This window comes from Palaemon carinicauda, chromosome 35 (genome assembly GCF_036898095.1).
Source record: "Palaemon carinicauda isolate YSFRI2023 chromosome 35, ASM3689809v2, whole genome shotgun sequence".
Taxonomy (NCBI): Eukaryota; Metazoa; Arthropoda; class Malacostraca; order Decapoda; family Palaemonidae; genus Palaemon; species Palaemon carinicauda.
The window spans coordinates 67,596,453-67,611,707 of NC_090759.1; the positions used below are offsets into that span (position 1 = coordinate 67,596,453).

Genomic DNA, 15,255 nt, shown 5'->3' on the forward strand with positions numbered 1-15,255 from the left:
TGTAGCCGATGACATAGCAAGGTTCTTTAGTAGATATCAGGTCAGGAAATTACACTAAGCATCCTTTAGGCAATCTAGTAGCCAATCTCAATGTTTTCTTCCATGGAGGTGTTTAAAGAGGAAAAAAAAATTGTTCCTTAATGTATTTTCCTTAACAGATATGAAGATAGGAGTTATGAAAGAGGTGGTGAGTCGGCGAGATTTGATAGAGGTGGACATGGAAGTCATGGAGGTGGTGGTGGGCGAGAGGATATGAGAGGTGTAGGCAGTTCAGCCGGTGGTGGGGGACGGTATGACGAAAGAAGAGATATGCGTGAACGTGAAGACAGACGTGGTGTTGATAGGTCTGGTGCTAGAGATGAGAGAGACCACAGGGGAGGTCCCCCTCCTCCAACATCAAGAGACAGAGGGAGAGAAAGGTAAATATAGGAAAGCTAATAAAGTTGAATTTCCAGAATTAGAAAATCTTGGCCATAATTGATCAGCTTCCCCACCTGATTATTAAAACATTGTGTGTATACTGTATAATTTTTGCTAGGGTAAACAAAATTACACAAATAGTTGATTTTTCCTTGCTGTTTGTATCATTACTCCCAGGTGAAAACTAGCATTAAATCTAAGAACCCTAATTTTAAAAAAAAGGTTTAACTGGTTTAATGAAAACCTCTTATTTTAATAAAGCAAAATTTTGAAGATTTAAGATACCGTATTGATGTTTTTAATACATGTTATGATGGGGCTTTATTATACAGGTATGGAGGTAGCGGTATGGGCGGGAGCAGTAACAGTGACTGGAGAATGAATGACATGAGCGAAGGTAAGGGCAGTTATGGTGGTAGTTCATCGATGATGGGTGGCAGTGTAAGTGCGTCAGGACCGACGGGACGTGGTGCCGGAGGATCCCAAGGAAGCTGGAGACCGTCCAATACTATAGCTGGTGGGGATAGGTAAGTAGTGTAGCCTTGTTTGGGGAACTGGGGGTAGTTTGGATCATGATGTTAATTTAAAACAAATATTCTATGGAGACTAAGAGAGGGAAAAGAAAGAGATGTGTCAAGGGGACAGTACAAAACATCTTGATTCGTATACTATTGAATTTTTTAAAAAGTTTTGAAGGTGCATGTTATGATTTTAAGGTACATATCCTGCTAGCTTTGCTGGTGCAGTTTTGTAAACAATCAACATCAATAGGTTATTTCTGAAGCTTTTTGAAAATAGGTCACACCTGGTACATATGATACAAGTGGGGAATGATTGATGTTACTGTATCTGGTTGTGTGACATGTTAAGGAATTGATCCATGAATGATTGTTATAGAATATAATTCAAGAAAGTAAAGGGTTGTAGGTTATGTGTAATTTTTGTCTTTCGGGAGCATTTGATGTTTCTTTAGTATTTGAATTGTGATACTTAAAATTCTATCGAAGTCAGGCTCTGGTTTTCTCTGGGTATATTAGTTTTATATTCTTAGAGAAATTTTTTTGGGGGAGTTTGTTTTTAACTGATTTGTGAGGGTAAGTGGAGTAGAGACTGATTAGTTGAAATTTAGATTCTGTGTGTACCCATCATTAATAATGTTAGATGTGAAGGGAAATGTTTACATAATCTCAAGTTTCAGCTTTCATGAGAGCACGCTTTAGATTGCATTGGACGAGTTTGTTTTCTTAAAGCACCTGCATGACGTAAAAGAGTATTTTCATTGTTAAAGTGTATTTGGTGTTGGAATATTTTAATAAAAGATTTCAGAAGCAAGGCAAAAAACTTGCTCTCTTAAAAGCTCCAGAGAGATTGTGATAGATCTACTGTGATCCTTTTCATTTTTAACTTAAAAACTATAATTTTTATGGCTAGTCATTTTTATAAAAAATTTACAAGTTATCTAGTTGCTGTACGTTTTACTGTTACTGCAGACGTGGGTGAACTACTACAGTATTGTTTTCCATATAACATTACTTGGTTTATCATAGGTGTGTGTGCCTATTGTTAATTAAAAAGTTGTGTTACTGTAATGATCACACCTTAGACAGGGGCCACATTTGTTGAAAACGTTTATACAGTACATGCTGAATGTTAACAATTATTTTCTTGAAAGTATTTTGAGAGGTCACAAACGTTTGTCACTAAGACTTATAGTACCTTCATTCTTTATAGCAGAGTTTGGGGTTTTTTAGGTGTTGCAGGGAGGTTTTATTTAATATTATTTTTTTAACAAATTTGGTATCAGCAACTTGAGGAGTGAATTGAGTTTTGATGTGTATTGTATGATTGTGACTGATATATAATAAAAGGCAGTTGGTAATTTGAGATTAGTTTGTGTAAAAGTGTAGCTTAGGCTGTATTAGGCTTCTGGTTTCTTGGGGTTTGGAGATCCATATAGTTTTGTATCATGTAGCATTGTATTTCAATACAGTTACACTTGCCTTGCTCTAACAAAGCCCAAATTTAAAATGTCAAAGGTACTATGTATGTGTTCTGAAAAACAAAATTATCAGTACTATTTTTTATCCCGGATAAAATTGGAATTAGATTTTTAATTGGGTTTCTCAACCAGAAGAAGGGATTGCATTATAAGTGTTTGTATAATAATAACTATTCATTTCTTGTTTATTGAACTTGAATGTGTAGAATCTGTAAAATTGCATACCTTGGAAAAGAATCTACTTGTGGCATTTGCATATCACATACAACTTTAAAATTTTCACTGCAATATTTCATGTTGAAGCAAGGTAACTATTGCTGTATTTTGTAAAAATGTTAGAATTTGTTTTTTCAAGTGTAAGTAAAATTATTCTTATGTTGACAGAGTTTCTAGAAATAACATTTGAATACCATAATGCTGTTAGTTAGTGATTGTGTCTTAAAAAGTCTGATGTGTTGTTTACTGGACTCTTAACAATTCACTTCTATGTAGCCTGTGTGGAGGTGGATAGAAAGAATAGGTTTTTTTTTTTTTTTCTCAGTACAAACCCATAAGTTACATTAGCCCATATTTGTCGTCTCCATGAATCCTAGACACTATTCCTGATCTAAAAGGAAAAAAAAACTGATCTTTGAGGAGGTTCTCAGCTGGCTGGATAGCTGCACCAATCATGTGGCCTTGTGGACCATGGGTTTCAGGTAGGTAAGAGCCTTATATCTCATGTAGTCTAGGCTATATCTGCAAGCAATGAATTGGGTGGTATTGAAAATATATATACAGTATATATATATATATATATGTATATATATTTTTGGATACGTGTGTTTTAAAACAAACCCATCATTTACATCAGAGTAACTGTAGGATTGAGTTGAGGAGGAAACCAGCTTGAAAGCCTTTAGGAGGAAGTTAGTAGTAGTCCCCCTCTAAAATACATAAAAGTCAAATTATAGCAGAAATACGGTAAGGAGAGCAAAGCAAGAGGTCAGATTGCAAATCGGTGTAGAACTCTTAGAATGAAATTAATAAGCAGTCGTTAGTGACTTCCAAATGTCCTTAGGGACGTCATGAGATTAATATGCAGTCGTTAGTAACTTCCAAATGTCCTTAGGGACGTCATGAGATTAATATGCAGTCGTTAGTAACTTCCAAATGTCCTTAGGGTCGTCATGAGATTAATATGCAGTTGTTAGTAACTTCCAAATGTCCTTAAGGACGTCATGAGAGAGAGAGAGAGGTTCGAGTAGAATTACCAGTGTCGATCTGTTTGCCTCTAAGGCTGGATTCAATAGGGATAGGTCTGTCTAATGTATCTTCAGTCATTGTTTTTGGAACTATTACACTTCCTAATAAAGTCTTCTTGCTTTGAAGAGTTTCAAAAATATCACTTCCTGATTGTTGGAAAAATCCTAGCTTTTATTTATATCTAAAGATTCTGCCTTTAAGTAGGTAAGCTGTTTTTCAGAGACTGCCCACATGAAAATATGCTAATTTGGATTTTGAGAATATAGTACTGTATTTTCAAACAAAATATTCAACATTTATTGACAAATTAGCCTATAAGCAAGTTTTGAGAAGATTGATAAGGCCTTAGAGAAGAACCACTTCTCAAAGACACCAATGTAGAAAAATCCTGACTGCAGGCGAAGACCTAAAGAGTCTCTAGAAAACTTTTAAATCCAATGTGGATTAGTTATTTCAGCTAAGAACGTTGTCATGATAATGTAAAACTATCCTCCAAGTGTCTGAAGTCATGGCACATTGGTGGAGAAGACATTGTCAAAAAATGTATTGTAGGCATGACAAGCATTTAGAAATTGGGTGTAGATCGGCACCTCGTAGTTCCGGGGGATGTTGAAGTCTAACTGGTGAGGGACCTATGGTTGTGGTTCTAACACGCCCCAGTTACTATACCGACACTCATTAGAGTGAGCGAGCTGGGTTTATTCCTGGCATTCCATGCATCTTTTTTTCTCTGGTGTATTTAGCAATATTTATGCCTTAGAAATGGTGCTATAAGGAGCATTTCACTGGGTGACACAGGTTCCTCGCCTTGAAATAGATTTTTCCTTCGTCAAAATCCCTTATTTATTTTATTTTTTTTTTTGAAGATCCTTTTGAATTGACTTATCACTTTAACTTATAGGTTTAAAGTTAGTCTAAAGATAAATTAGAAAACGCAGGTTATTTTGGTTGGGTTACAAACTTTCCCAGCTACCTTGGCTTAACAAGTACTGTCTGAAAATGTGTTGTTTGTTACATTAGATTGTCTTATGCAATGGTAAGACACTAGCCTTGCCTTTGGACAGACATAAAAAGAATGAAGCAGATTTAAGGAGTCTGTCATTTATCCCTAAAGACAGCCACACTGGATGGTGTAGGAGTCAGGACCTGCAGTTTCTCGCTCTCTCTCTCTCTCTCTCTCTCTCTCGCATACATGGGTTCCTTCTGATTCCTTTAAAAAGTTTATTTTCTTTTTTTATGTAACTGGACCAGTAGGAGGCCCAAGAAACTTGTGCGCTGATGAAAATAGTCTACTAGTGGTGTCATCAGGCCAGGCATTTATGAATAAGGAACCTTGCCATGTCCTAAAAGCTGACTATATTGTAACTTGGAAGAAGCTATATCTTTTTAAATAGTAGAACATGTCCAAGCAAAAATTTAAACCTCAGATCTGACCTCAATGTAATTTGATTGTCTATCATGCGCAAGACCACTACAGAGAGAGGTACCTTGTACGATTCCAATAAGCAGTTGAAAATCAGAAAGTCCTATGGAATACTTTCCTTTTTAAGTTTGCATGTTCTCATTCTAAACACCCCCATTCATATCCACGTTCTAGACAGGTGATCTGGGAATTGTTGAAAAGACCCATGATCTTGAATCATTCTTGTAAGAGGGCCTGCTTCTGATGTAGATTTATTTTCCTTTGAATGGGTAATTTTTTCCATCTATTGGTAATCTTGGAAGAGGGAGAATTTCTATCTTTAGTGAATCTAAGGTTTTCACTGCTTGGCTTAGGGCCGATGGGGTTGGAGGTGGTTTAGGGTTGCCCTCTGTTTTAGGGTCTTGTTTTTTTAGATAATTTCTGTTGGTAACATGTGGCATCTGCAAATTCTTGATACACGAGTCGATGGGTGTGCATTGATCCTCGGTTGTATTTCATCATGTTGGTCGTTCATATGCATGAGACCCTGACCTTTGCATTTCTCATAAATTTTCTTCTTTAGCCAGCTAAGTCCCAGCTGTATTTTTAACAGTATCATTTATTTCTGTTTTCAGGGAACCCCTCTCATGTTTGCTACACCACCTCCTTGTTTTGTCAGGCTGGTGACCTTGGCTTTTTTACTCTAGGATAAGCGACTCCTGCCATGTTCACAGATCTGAGACTGCAGACTTTGCATATTGTTTGTTACTTTTCATATAGTGGGCCTATAAAAAAATTCTATAAACTCATTCCTAATTTTCTAGTGAATGGAGCTTTTGAAAGGCAGTGAAAAGCAGATGTTTTGAAATGGTGCATTGCATGCTATTTACTCGGAAACTTTCATTATCAGGATTAGATTTTTAGAAATAAAGCATGAATTTTATTATAAGCTCCTTATTTAAAGTTAATAATGAATAGATTTCTGTAAGTTGTACTGCCACTGATATACGTCTAGGGCCTTTTGAATTCTTTTTGATTGAAGAGTAACAATTGCAAATTGTATCTCTCTCTCTTTCTCTGTTCAAGATAAAGAAAAGACTTTAAACCTTTTTGAGAAAATACTAAAATGATGATTGCAAATGCCATGCATACCAACGTAAAAATAGCAGTGTGCCGAATAAAGATAACTTGATAACTATACCCTATCTCTTGTTGGCACCAAATGGCCTTATGCCCCAGGACCAGGTTATATAGACAAATGCATAAATCTAATACTACTACTTGCTAAGGAATAAAAGTAAAAAACCAATATATTTAATGTATTAAGCGCACACAACACTGGTAGCCTAATTTCAGCAGCAAACAATGGTGTCAGATCTGAGACTCCTATTGATTGAAAATTTGACAAAGTCCAGGACTAATTGCCAAAAACACTAATGAATTGAAAAGCATTTCTCTCGATATGTGAAAGCAGTATTTTTAGTTGAAATTGATAGCAGACTTTGAGTAAGTCTCATTAGTGAAATTCTATTAATTGTGATAGAATGTGGTCGCAAAGTTCCTATTGTATGAAACATTCTAGTGCTACGTTTCTTCAAGTCATTATTTACTTTTGCACAGTTGGAATGAAAAGGATATACAAAGGAAATATTTGTATGGTTAAAGAGAAGTTAATAGAATGAAATTAACCAAGTCTTAAAGTGCATACCTTAAGGTGTTTGTTGTTTGTTATGAACCACCTAGTATAAAGAGTATAAAGCAAGACTTGCCTGTCCTGAGCAAAGTAATGCATGCATTGTGCGGCAAACCAGCCAAGAGGAGGATGGCACTTTTGAACGGGATTTGAGTGTCTTGGGATTCTTAGAGGCCGCGAATTTGGTCTAATGTAATTGATGTGTTTATTTGTGATATAAGACCTTAGTTTCTTTTGAACTGCTCTAGTATTGGAGTGATTTTGGTTTGGAAAATGGAAGTGCGAGTGGTTGTCCTGCTCTGTAATATTTTTTTTCCTTAGTATGTGGGATGAAGGCCTTATTTTCATATTGCTGTATTGAATTTTCAAGCACTTGTTTTGAGAGTTGTTGATATTGATAAGTTTTCAAGTCAAAGAGTTTATCAGAGTTGTGCAGTTGTAAGCTTTTTCTTCCATATTAAATTTTAGAAAACAATTCCAATAGTACTCAAATAAGGTACAGTACGTGTAAGTGAAGATTGTAATTATGTCTTGTAGATATTAGTTTTAAAAGGAATACCAAATGCCATTGTAAATGATGTGATGAAAAGCTTTTACAGTAATTATATATTTTTTTCTTAGATTTTGGCAGAGGACTGGCATCTTATAATTTTACTTAATACAGTATACATCTGTGTTAGATCTATTTATCAATGCAGGTTTTCTCCCCATTCATGAAATGCTGCTTAAAGTACGTAGTTTAATTGTCAAAACTCCAAAGTGGAGTATGGGAAATAATTATTCGTGAATCATTAACTTTTCATGTTGCATGGTAAGGATACTTTCCATCATTAATAGAATGTTTTATTTATTTTAAATGTCATGGTCATTTTGTAATAAGTAGGTTAAATTAAGAATAAGTAAAATTATTCAGGAGTGAGCTGCTTAAAACCACACCCATTTATTGGGAAATGTTGCCATGGCATGTTTTTTGGTATCTCTTTTTATCCTTGTTTTGATTTCTTTTCTTATATGAATATTTCCACTGATGTCATTTGTTGCAATATTGCGAGTTTATATTTTGACTTTGAATTTCAAGTTTTCTCAAAAGGTTTTATTTAAAACAAAACTCTTTGGCTTGGGCTATCGTAACATAGGCAACTAGACGAAACGAGTTCAAGAATAACCACAAAGATAGTGTACGTGCTGACTGTACTATTACAAAATAATCTAATACTCTGTCTTTTCAACTTCAAAAGGAAGGGTAATCTTCAAGAGAATAACTTCGGGAACAGAGGGTCCATGAGAGGACATTTTGGATTTAGGAGAGGAAGAGGCTTCTTTAATCAGGTGTTTATTTTTACAAAATTTAATTAAAATGTATTAGTTGATGATGCAGTGAGAGTAAGCGAGTGAGTGAGAGGAATATGTGGCATAGAGTGCTGATTGACGAGCAATTGGTGATTTTGACAGTGTCTGGGATTGATTTTGACAGTGTCTGGGATAGTGTGGATGGATGGTAGGAAGGGGAGTCAAGATTGACATACATTTATGTATGTTTCTTACACTTTGTAATCTTGCAGTTGAACTTTACTTATACATTGATGTGTTTAAGATTTGATAGTTTTATCAATCAGATCACTGTGCACATTAGCTGCTTAGACATATTTTTTTTAGTTGTAGAATTTATTTGGTATGCTATAATGAGCCTTATTAATCTAGCAAATCCTTACCTTATGCCTATTGCTCATTAGTCATAATGGATATTAAACAGTTGCTTATAGTTTCACAAATTTTATTCTTAATGCTTGAAAATTGTGTAAGATTTTCATTATATTCTTAAATATATACAGTGTAAATTTATAAACCAAATTCTAAGCACTTTCTCTAACTTAGGTTATGGAGCCAAATTTATTTGTAGTTGTATTTAATCCTATTTGCACAAATTCTTTTTGCTTTCATCTTTGTAGATGTACAGTAGTTGGTATTTGTGTTTGAACTGCTTTCTGTTTACATCACCTTTTAACATTTATGAATTTTCCTTTGATTTATGATTTGTTTTTAAAGTCTTTTTTTCATGTATGGTGTGACCATTTATTTTAATGCAGCATCTTAGCCCAAATTCCTTGCTAGTCCAGCATTAGATAATCTCATAGTAGGACCGAGTCCTACTAGTTTAGGATTCCATGCTCAAAATTTTAATGTACCCTGCTGATGGAACGTGTGTAGTGGACTTACGAAGGCAATACCAGAACCGTTTGAGAAGTACTTGACAATGGGAGATAGTAATTTTAAAACATTAAAGCCATTTTAACTTTTCTGAAATAATGAATAGTTTTTCCTAGTGGGTAACTTTATTAAAGCTAAATTATTGCAATTTGCAAGTCCACTATAATCGTGAATGTGATCATCCAATTGAAATATTAAGCTGTATGAGTGCATTTATATGCAAGTATCCTTCATTAGTAGGGGTTTGGTGTCCTCCATATGCTTTTTGTATATTTTTTTTTCTCTCTCTCTCTCTCTCTCTCTCTCTCTCTCTCTCTCTCTCTCTCTCTCTCTCTCTCTCTCTCTCTCTCTCTCTCTCTCTCGTCAAAAATGACTTGTTTCAACTTAACAATTCTTTTTTTCTCTCTTTGTTGCCCAATCATTAACTTTGTAAGAAAATAATGGTCTTATAACTTTTGTGAACTTCCTTATCTGATTTTTAATTCATCAAACTAATAATTAATCAAGAAACTGCATACCCATACTAGAGTAGTGGGTTACAAGGGGACCAAAAATCTAGACTATTACTTCTGTTCCTCCCACAGCCTTTTGTCACTGCCCTTGGAAATTTAAGAAGAGTTAGAGAATTTTGAACAGGTCTTCTCAGAATGGAAACACTTTACAATATTAGTATTATTGATCTCATTATTAGTTCTCCACTTTTCTATCCAAATAACACAAAATATCCTTTTTACATTTTTTTTTATGATAATGCAATTATTTAGGGAAAGTGTTTTCCTCATAGTTATACTTTTAAAATGAACAAATTGTAAAGTAAACGAGATACAGTATTAGACAAATACTAGTAAAAGTCCATTGTCATTGCTGCTTGGTGGTCAGTATGTTTTATCTTCACAAGGGAACTACAATTTGTACCTTCATAATGAGCAATAACACTTGATAGCTTCAAGACCCACTCGTTGGGTTGTCCAGAAGGGTTAGTTCTCAGCCAGTTTATTAATTTATGTGATTATTGATTTGACCTATTGTTATTGTTGTAGATTCCGAGGATTTTTTCTCTTGAAGGCACTCGCTCAATTCTTCTTTATTCTATATTTACCCTGGAAGTCCTCAGTTTCTTGCTCAGTTTTTACCACCGTGATATGTACTTCCCATGCTTTAGTTAGCCATGTTTTCATTAACCTTGAAATTTGTCTGTTGCTTCTTTGAAGGCAAAGTGTCCATTTATTCCTACCCCACTTTTTCTTTTTCTTTCAATTGTGGCCTAAGTTTTTGTTTTCTTTTACTTCTAACCTATGTACAGTAGTTACAAGCTGCCATGCTGGACATAACAGAAAAAAAAAAAATTAAAAAAAGCATATTAAAGTCAAAGGGAGGCTTTTAGCCATAGATTTTTATGATAGGAAATTCGGTTGTAGACATTTGGCCTCTTTACTTGTCTTGAAAATGAATGGGTAATGTGAAAATTACCAAACATATTTTAAAGACATAGCCGTTGTGGTAATGTTAGCCACATTTCTAATGTTTGATAGTGTAATCTGGATGTGTGTTAATATAGGTCATGGTTATGAATCCTGTTCAGTATATGGGTATGAAAACTGCTTGTTTGACATATTTGAATGTGTATGTTTGAATATAACATGACATATATTTGCTAGATAGTAAAGTACATGTGCTTCATTTTTTACAGAAAATGTTTTAAGAATGTGTCCTCTATGTACAAAATTAATGGCCATGCTGTTTTCACTCTTCCAGATAGCTCTTTAGTATAGGGGCATGTTTCCCCATTTCTCTCATTCCAATTTTTTCTTTTAAGAGGTTGGTGGTCATGCATGTTAAAGGAAATTTTTGCTATAACTAATTGTTGGTACAAACAATTCATAATGTAAATACCTCCAGTGCAGCATGTGGATATCATCCAAACTCATTCTTTTGATTGCACAAATGAAGAGCACTTTTGTGACACTACTGCCACCTGGGCCTCATGTTTTATATGCTAACCACTTAATTAATAACTATTAATGGAATATACAGTTTTGAGGTGGGTGCTCAGTATGCAGTAGATGGATTTTTATGGAGTAGATAAATTATAACTACCCGTGAACCCAGTCAATCGTATAAATGCCTGAATCGCTTCTTAAGTTAAAAGCTAACATGCTGCATGTCTGATTGTATGAGAATGGCCAGTAAATCTAAGAGCCTACAGAAACAGTATGATGTCAGCGGCTAATCAATTAATTATTGAGGATTAAAAAAAAAAAGGTGGTCACTGATGTTTCTTGTCCCTCTGAAACTTTCTGGTTTTATTAATATTGAATGTTTAGGTTTCTGTCTCTGTTGTTTTCGGCAGAGCCTCCATTTTGGTCTATAATGTGGTTTGAATGAAAAGGAAGATGGCCAGTCAGGTAGATAGTATAAAAAAGATAATGCTGCTTCCTCACTAAATAAAATATCTGTTTAGTGCCTCTGCCAATATCAACAGGAACTTGTCTGTGGGTAAGAATTTTGTGACCATTACCCCTATATATGTAACGGTCAGTCATGGTTGACGGTGAAGACTTGTCGACTCGAAACAGAAAAAATTAACTGATATTAGAAGGTAATTTGAATAAAGATCAATCTCAGTTGATGTCTTTTAAAAGCTCCTTCACTACCAGCGAAGTGGGCATTGTAGAGTGAACTGTCGTGTGTCCAGCTTTGGCTGCTAGCAAGAAAAGCTACTGTCAAAGAAGAGAAGTGAACACAACAGTTGTGTAATACTCTAGGTACTTTATCATGATCACTGTAGCTGGCACTATAGCATGGACTGGTGTTCTCGTAATTTCTGTTTACGAGAAATGATCAACAGAGCCAAATGCACGAACACAATTGCTGGAGTTGACACTGGAGAACAGAGAAATGTTACACCAGGCAATCTATCCATCCATATACCCAGGCACTTCCCCCAATTTTGGGGGGTAGCCGACATCAACAAAGAAACAAAACAAAAAAACGGGGACCTCTACTCTCTACGTTCCTCCAGCCTAACCAGGGACTCAGCAGAGTTCAGCTGGTACTGCTAGGGTGCCACAGCCCAACCTCCCACATTTTCCACCACAGATGAAGCTTCATACTGCTGAATCCCCTACAGCTGCAATACTTGCAAATTTTGTTGGAGTCCCTTCTGTCAATATCTGTGTCCACCATTTAGCCTTCTTACCTCTGTTACATCTCCCTTTCAAATCTTGCTTCATGCTGCTACTGCGGGGTTTTGCCTCAGTTACACCTCTTGCTGAATGGCCAACCATGTCTAACACCAAGCAGATGGCCTAAATCTTTGGCAAATCAATTGACTGAACAATGTGGGGAGGTGGTAGAGCACGAGTTACCATAATCATGTCTTTCACCTGAAAAGTGGGTACAGTGATTGGCAGCTTGTTATACTTTAACTAGGGTTACTGATTAGCATCATAATATGACTAAAATGGAAATTCCTGCAAGTCCAGCAAATGAAAATCAGTTGAGAAGTTTTATCCTAACGGGCAGACTCGCCATGTGTCTTTCACAAATGAGAGAGTAGGTAGTGTGATGTAAGAGTATTTTTTTTCCATGTACTCCAGTGAAGGCATTTATACGGTAGATTAGGTTTTAATGAACTTTTATTGTTAAAATTTGGTATGTGTACTTTTCAGTTAAGAGGTCATTTAAGAAATGTATAGATTAACACCACTTAAGATATGGAAAGAGAACAGCTTGACCTCAAATATTGTCGTGAAACATGAGTGCCAATATAAACTATTTGTTAGCCAGTAAAAGGGAAAAGTAATGAGATTTTTTTTCTTTCAAATGGAAAGACCAGCATTCTACAATAAAAAAAAGAGAAAAATAAGGCAGAGTAAAAGTAAATCAACATTCAAAATTTTACGTAAAACTTTGAATTAGATTTCGCATTGAAGTGTTTCGGCACCAGTAATCTGGTAAGACCACTACAATACAGGAATGAACAATTTCTCTCTATGGAGACTGAGTTAATTTTTGCTCTACAAAAAAAAATGTGGGTAATGCAATAATGCAGTCCTTGAAAATGGTTATCCAAATTTAATAATTTTAAGCTGTTAAGAATAGTTACTTTCTCAAGATGCTTCATCATCATAATTATCGTGTACAAATTATCTGTCGATGCATCTCATGCGCTATAAGCATTACTTGAAGGTCTACAGCATGTGTTTTTTTATCCTTATATTTCCCTAAATATCCTGTCTTCGTTCTTGCTGTCCAACCTCTTCCAACATTTCGCAGTGCAAAAAATTTCTCTTAATAGCACTTTGGCCCTGAATAGCTTCACAGGCTGTGTGGCTCAAATTCATAGATCCGATAAGTACAATCCAAGTAGAAATTACTACGTATTTGGTTTTACAAGGCTGTGAAGAGTTGCATGCAAATCATTTACCAGGATTTTAAGTTCGGATGGTGTCACAAGAAAAACTCATAAAACTACCAATAAATAGAGGTACTTTAGATTAAAATTTACTATAATTTTCAAAGGCCATGATTTTTATGCTACACCCCCCACCCCCCTCTCTCTCTCTCTCTCTCTCTCTCTCTCTCTCTCTCTCTCTCTCTCTCTCTCTCTCTCTCTCTCTCTCTCTCTCTCTCTCTCTCTCTCTCTGTCTCTCTCTCTCTCTCTCTTTTTTTTTTCTCACACATTGATATCCTTCATATCTTCACAGCAGATACAGTTTCACTTTTTTTTCCCATTTTTATGCTCGCGTACATGTATTGCTCTAGGGAAACGTGTATTCCCTAGGCATAGTTACTTACATCATGCATTTGATTCTTAGTAAGTATTTTTCTCCCTGTGATTGATCCTAACAAAATGCTTAGTACTGTACACAATGTTTCTGATGATTAAGCTTAGTATTAATCTTGTTGAATATTAGTACGAGAATGTCAAGTGGAAGGCAGTTTAATAACATTGGAGTTCCTACAAAGTTGTTTGATGTCACAAGTTGCTGATCATTGACAATTCTATTTGGGAAGGATGCTGTATTATGAGGGGGAAGAGGTATCCGTGTAGTTGTGCAGGGTGTGTGTAAAGTATGTTGTGAAAGTGGTAGTGTGATGGGATGACTGTTGATGATAAACTGTGTAATTATTTGAGAACTTAGCTCATTTTCTGGTAATATATCTTTAATTAGTAATTAGCGAGAGGTATCATGGAGTTTTTTAGGGTGTCTTTTGTTTTGTGCTTGGTGAATTTTTATTGTAATTTTAACTCAAAACTTCAAATACTGTATCATGTTTTATTTGAATTGACCATAAAACCAAGTTTGTTGATAATTCATCCTTTATCTCACCCAAATGTAAGTCATAAATACCTATCCTTCCAGATGGGGCGGAAGTAGCAGCGCAAGTATGAGTGAAAGCAGAGGAAGCAGTGGAAACATGGGAATGGACATGGTCCGCAGTAACCCCCACCATCACATGAACCAACAGTCGCTTAGTTCAATGGCTATGTCCCTCATGGGTCAAAATGACCGGTTCCAGATGGGAAATTTTAGGAAATACTAGTTCACAATGAGGATTTACCACAAGTCTGTGTAACATCATATCCCAGATTGTACTAAAAGACTATTCATGGTTTGTGTTTTAACAGAGCATAAATTGTTTCACATTTCTATCTTTCAGCCTTAACCTAATCGTTTGTAGGTTTCTTTTGAGTCCGGTGGAAAATCTAGGGTTGTTGATTCCCATCTTATGTATTTCTCTAGTTAATTTTGTTTTTGTTTTTTTCAAAGCTTAGGAACTACGCCTTTTTTGAGAGGGCATTGTCTTGTAAGGATACTGTAAATAAGATTATTATTATTACTTATTTTTTTAGGTAAACTGATAATTTCTGCACACATTCAAATAGCATGTTTGAGATTACAGAGTTGATTATTCCCTGTAAAAAGAGATTGTAAAATATATAAAACTGAATAACACATGATCCTGTATCGAGCAGATGTTTTATCAGGATCAAAATGAAAGTTCATGTCTTAGATAGGGATGAGTTCTTTAATGATAGGTACATGTAAGACTTTGACATTCCCTATGTTGTGTGTACCTGAAATAAATGTGAATTTGTTTTACTCGTATATGATTGTCCTTGCTGTATTTACTAGAAGTAGTTGTCATCTTCATCATCATACTTAATTTTAAGTGTTAAGGTTAATTTTCTCAACCTTTACAGTGTGGACCTTGAAGAAATAAGTACTGTAGTTAAATAAGGACATCACAAGGATTTTATGGTACCATGTAATACCCTTT

The 15,255-nt window shown here is 35.3% G+C and overlaps 1 protein-coding gene across 4 annotated transcripts in view; it reads left to right on the forward strand.

Moving 5' to 3' along the window:
- The window catches only part of Saf-B (Scaffold attachment factor B), a 98,068-nt gene extending 82,991 nt beyond the window's left edge, over positions 1-15,077 (forward strand). For 3 of the 4 annotated variants that reach the window (XM_068359243.1, XM_068359242.1, XM_068359245.1), the window contains 3 exons: positions 159-419; positions 753-947; positions 14,337-15,077. In XM_068359243.1, the coding sequence (XP_068215344.1) occupies positions 159-419; positions 753-947; positions 14,337-14,517 (637 nt within the window). In that variant the 3' untranslated portion in view covers positions 14,518-15,077. Of the gene's footprint in view, positions 1-158; positions 420-752; positions 948-7,997; positions 8,089-14,336 lie in introns of all 4 variants that reach the window. The other variant, XM_068359244.1, reaches the window with a different exon arrangement.
- Positions 15,078-15,255: the final 178 nt, after the last annotated feature.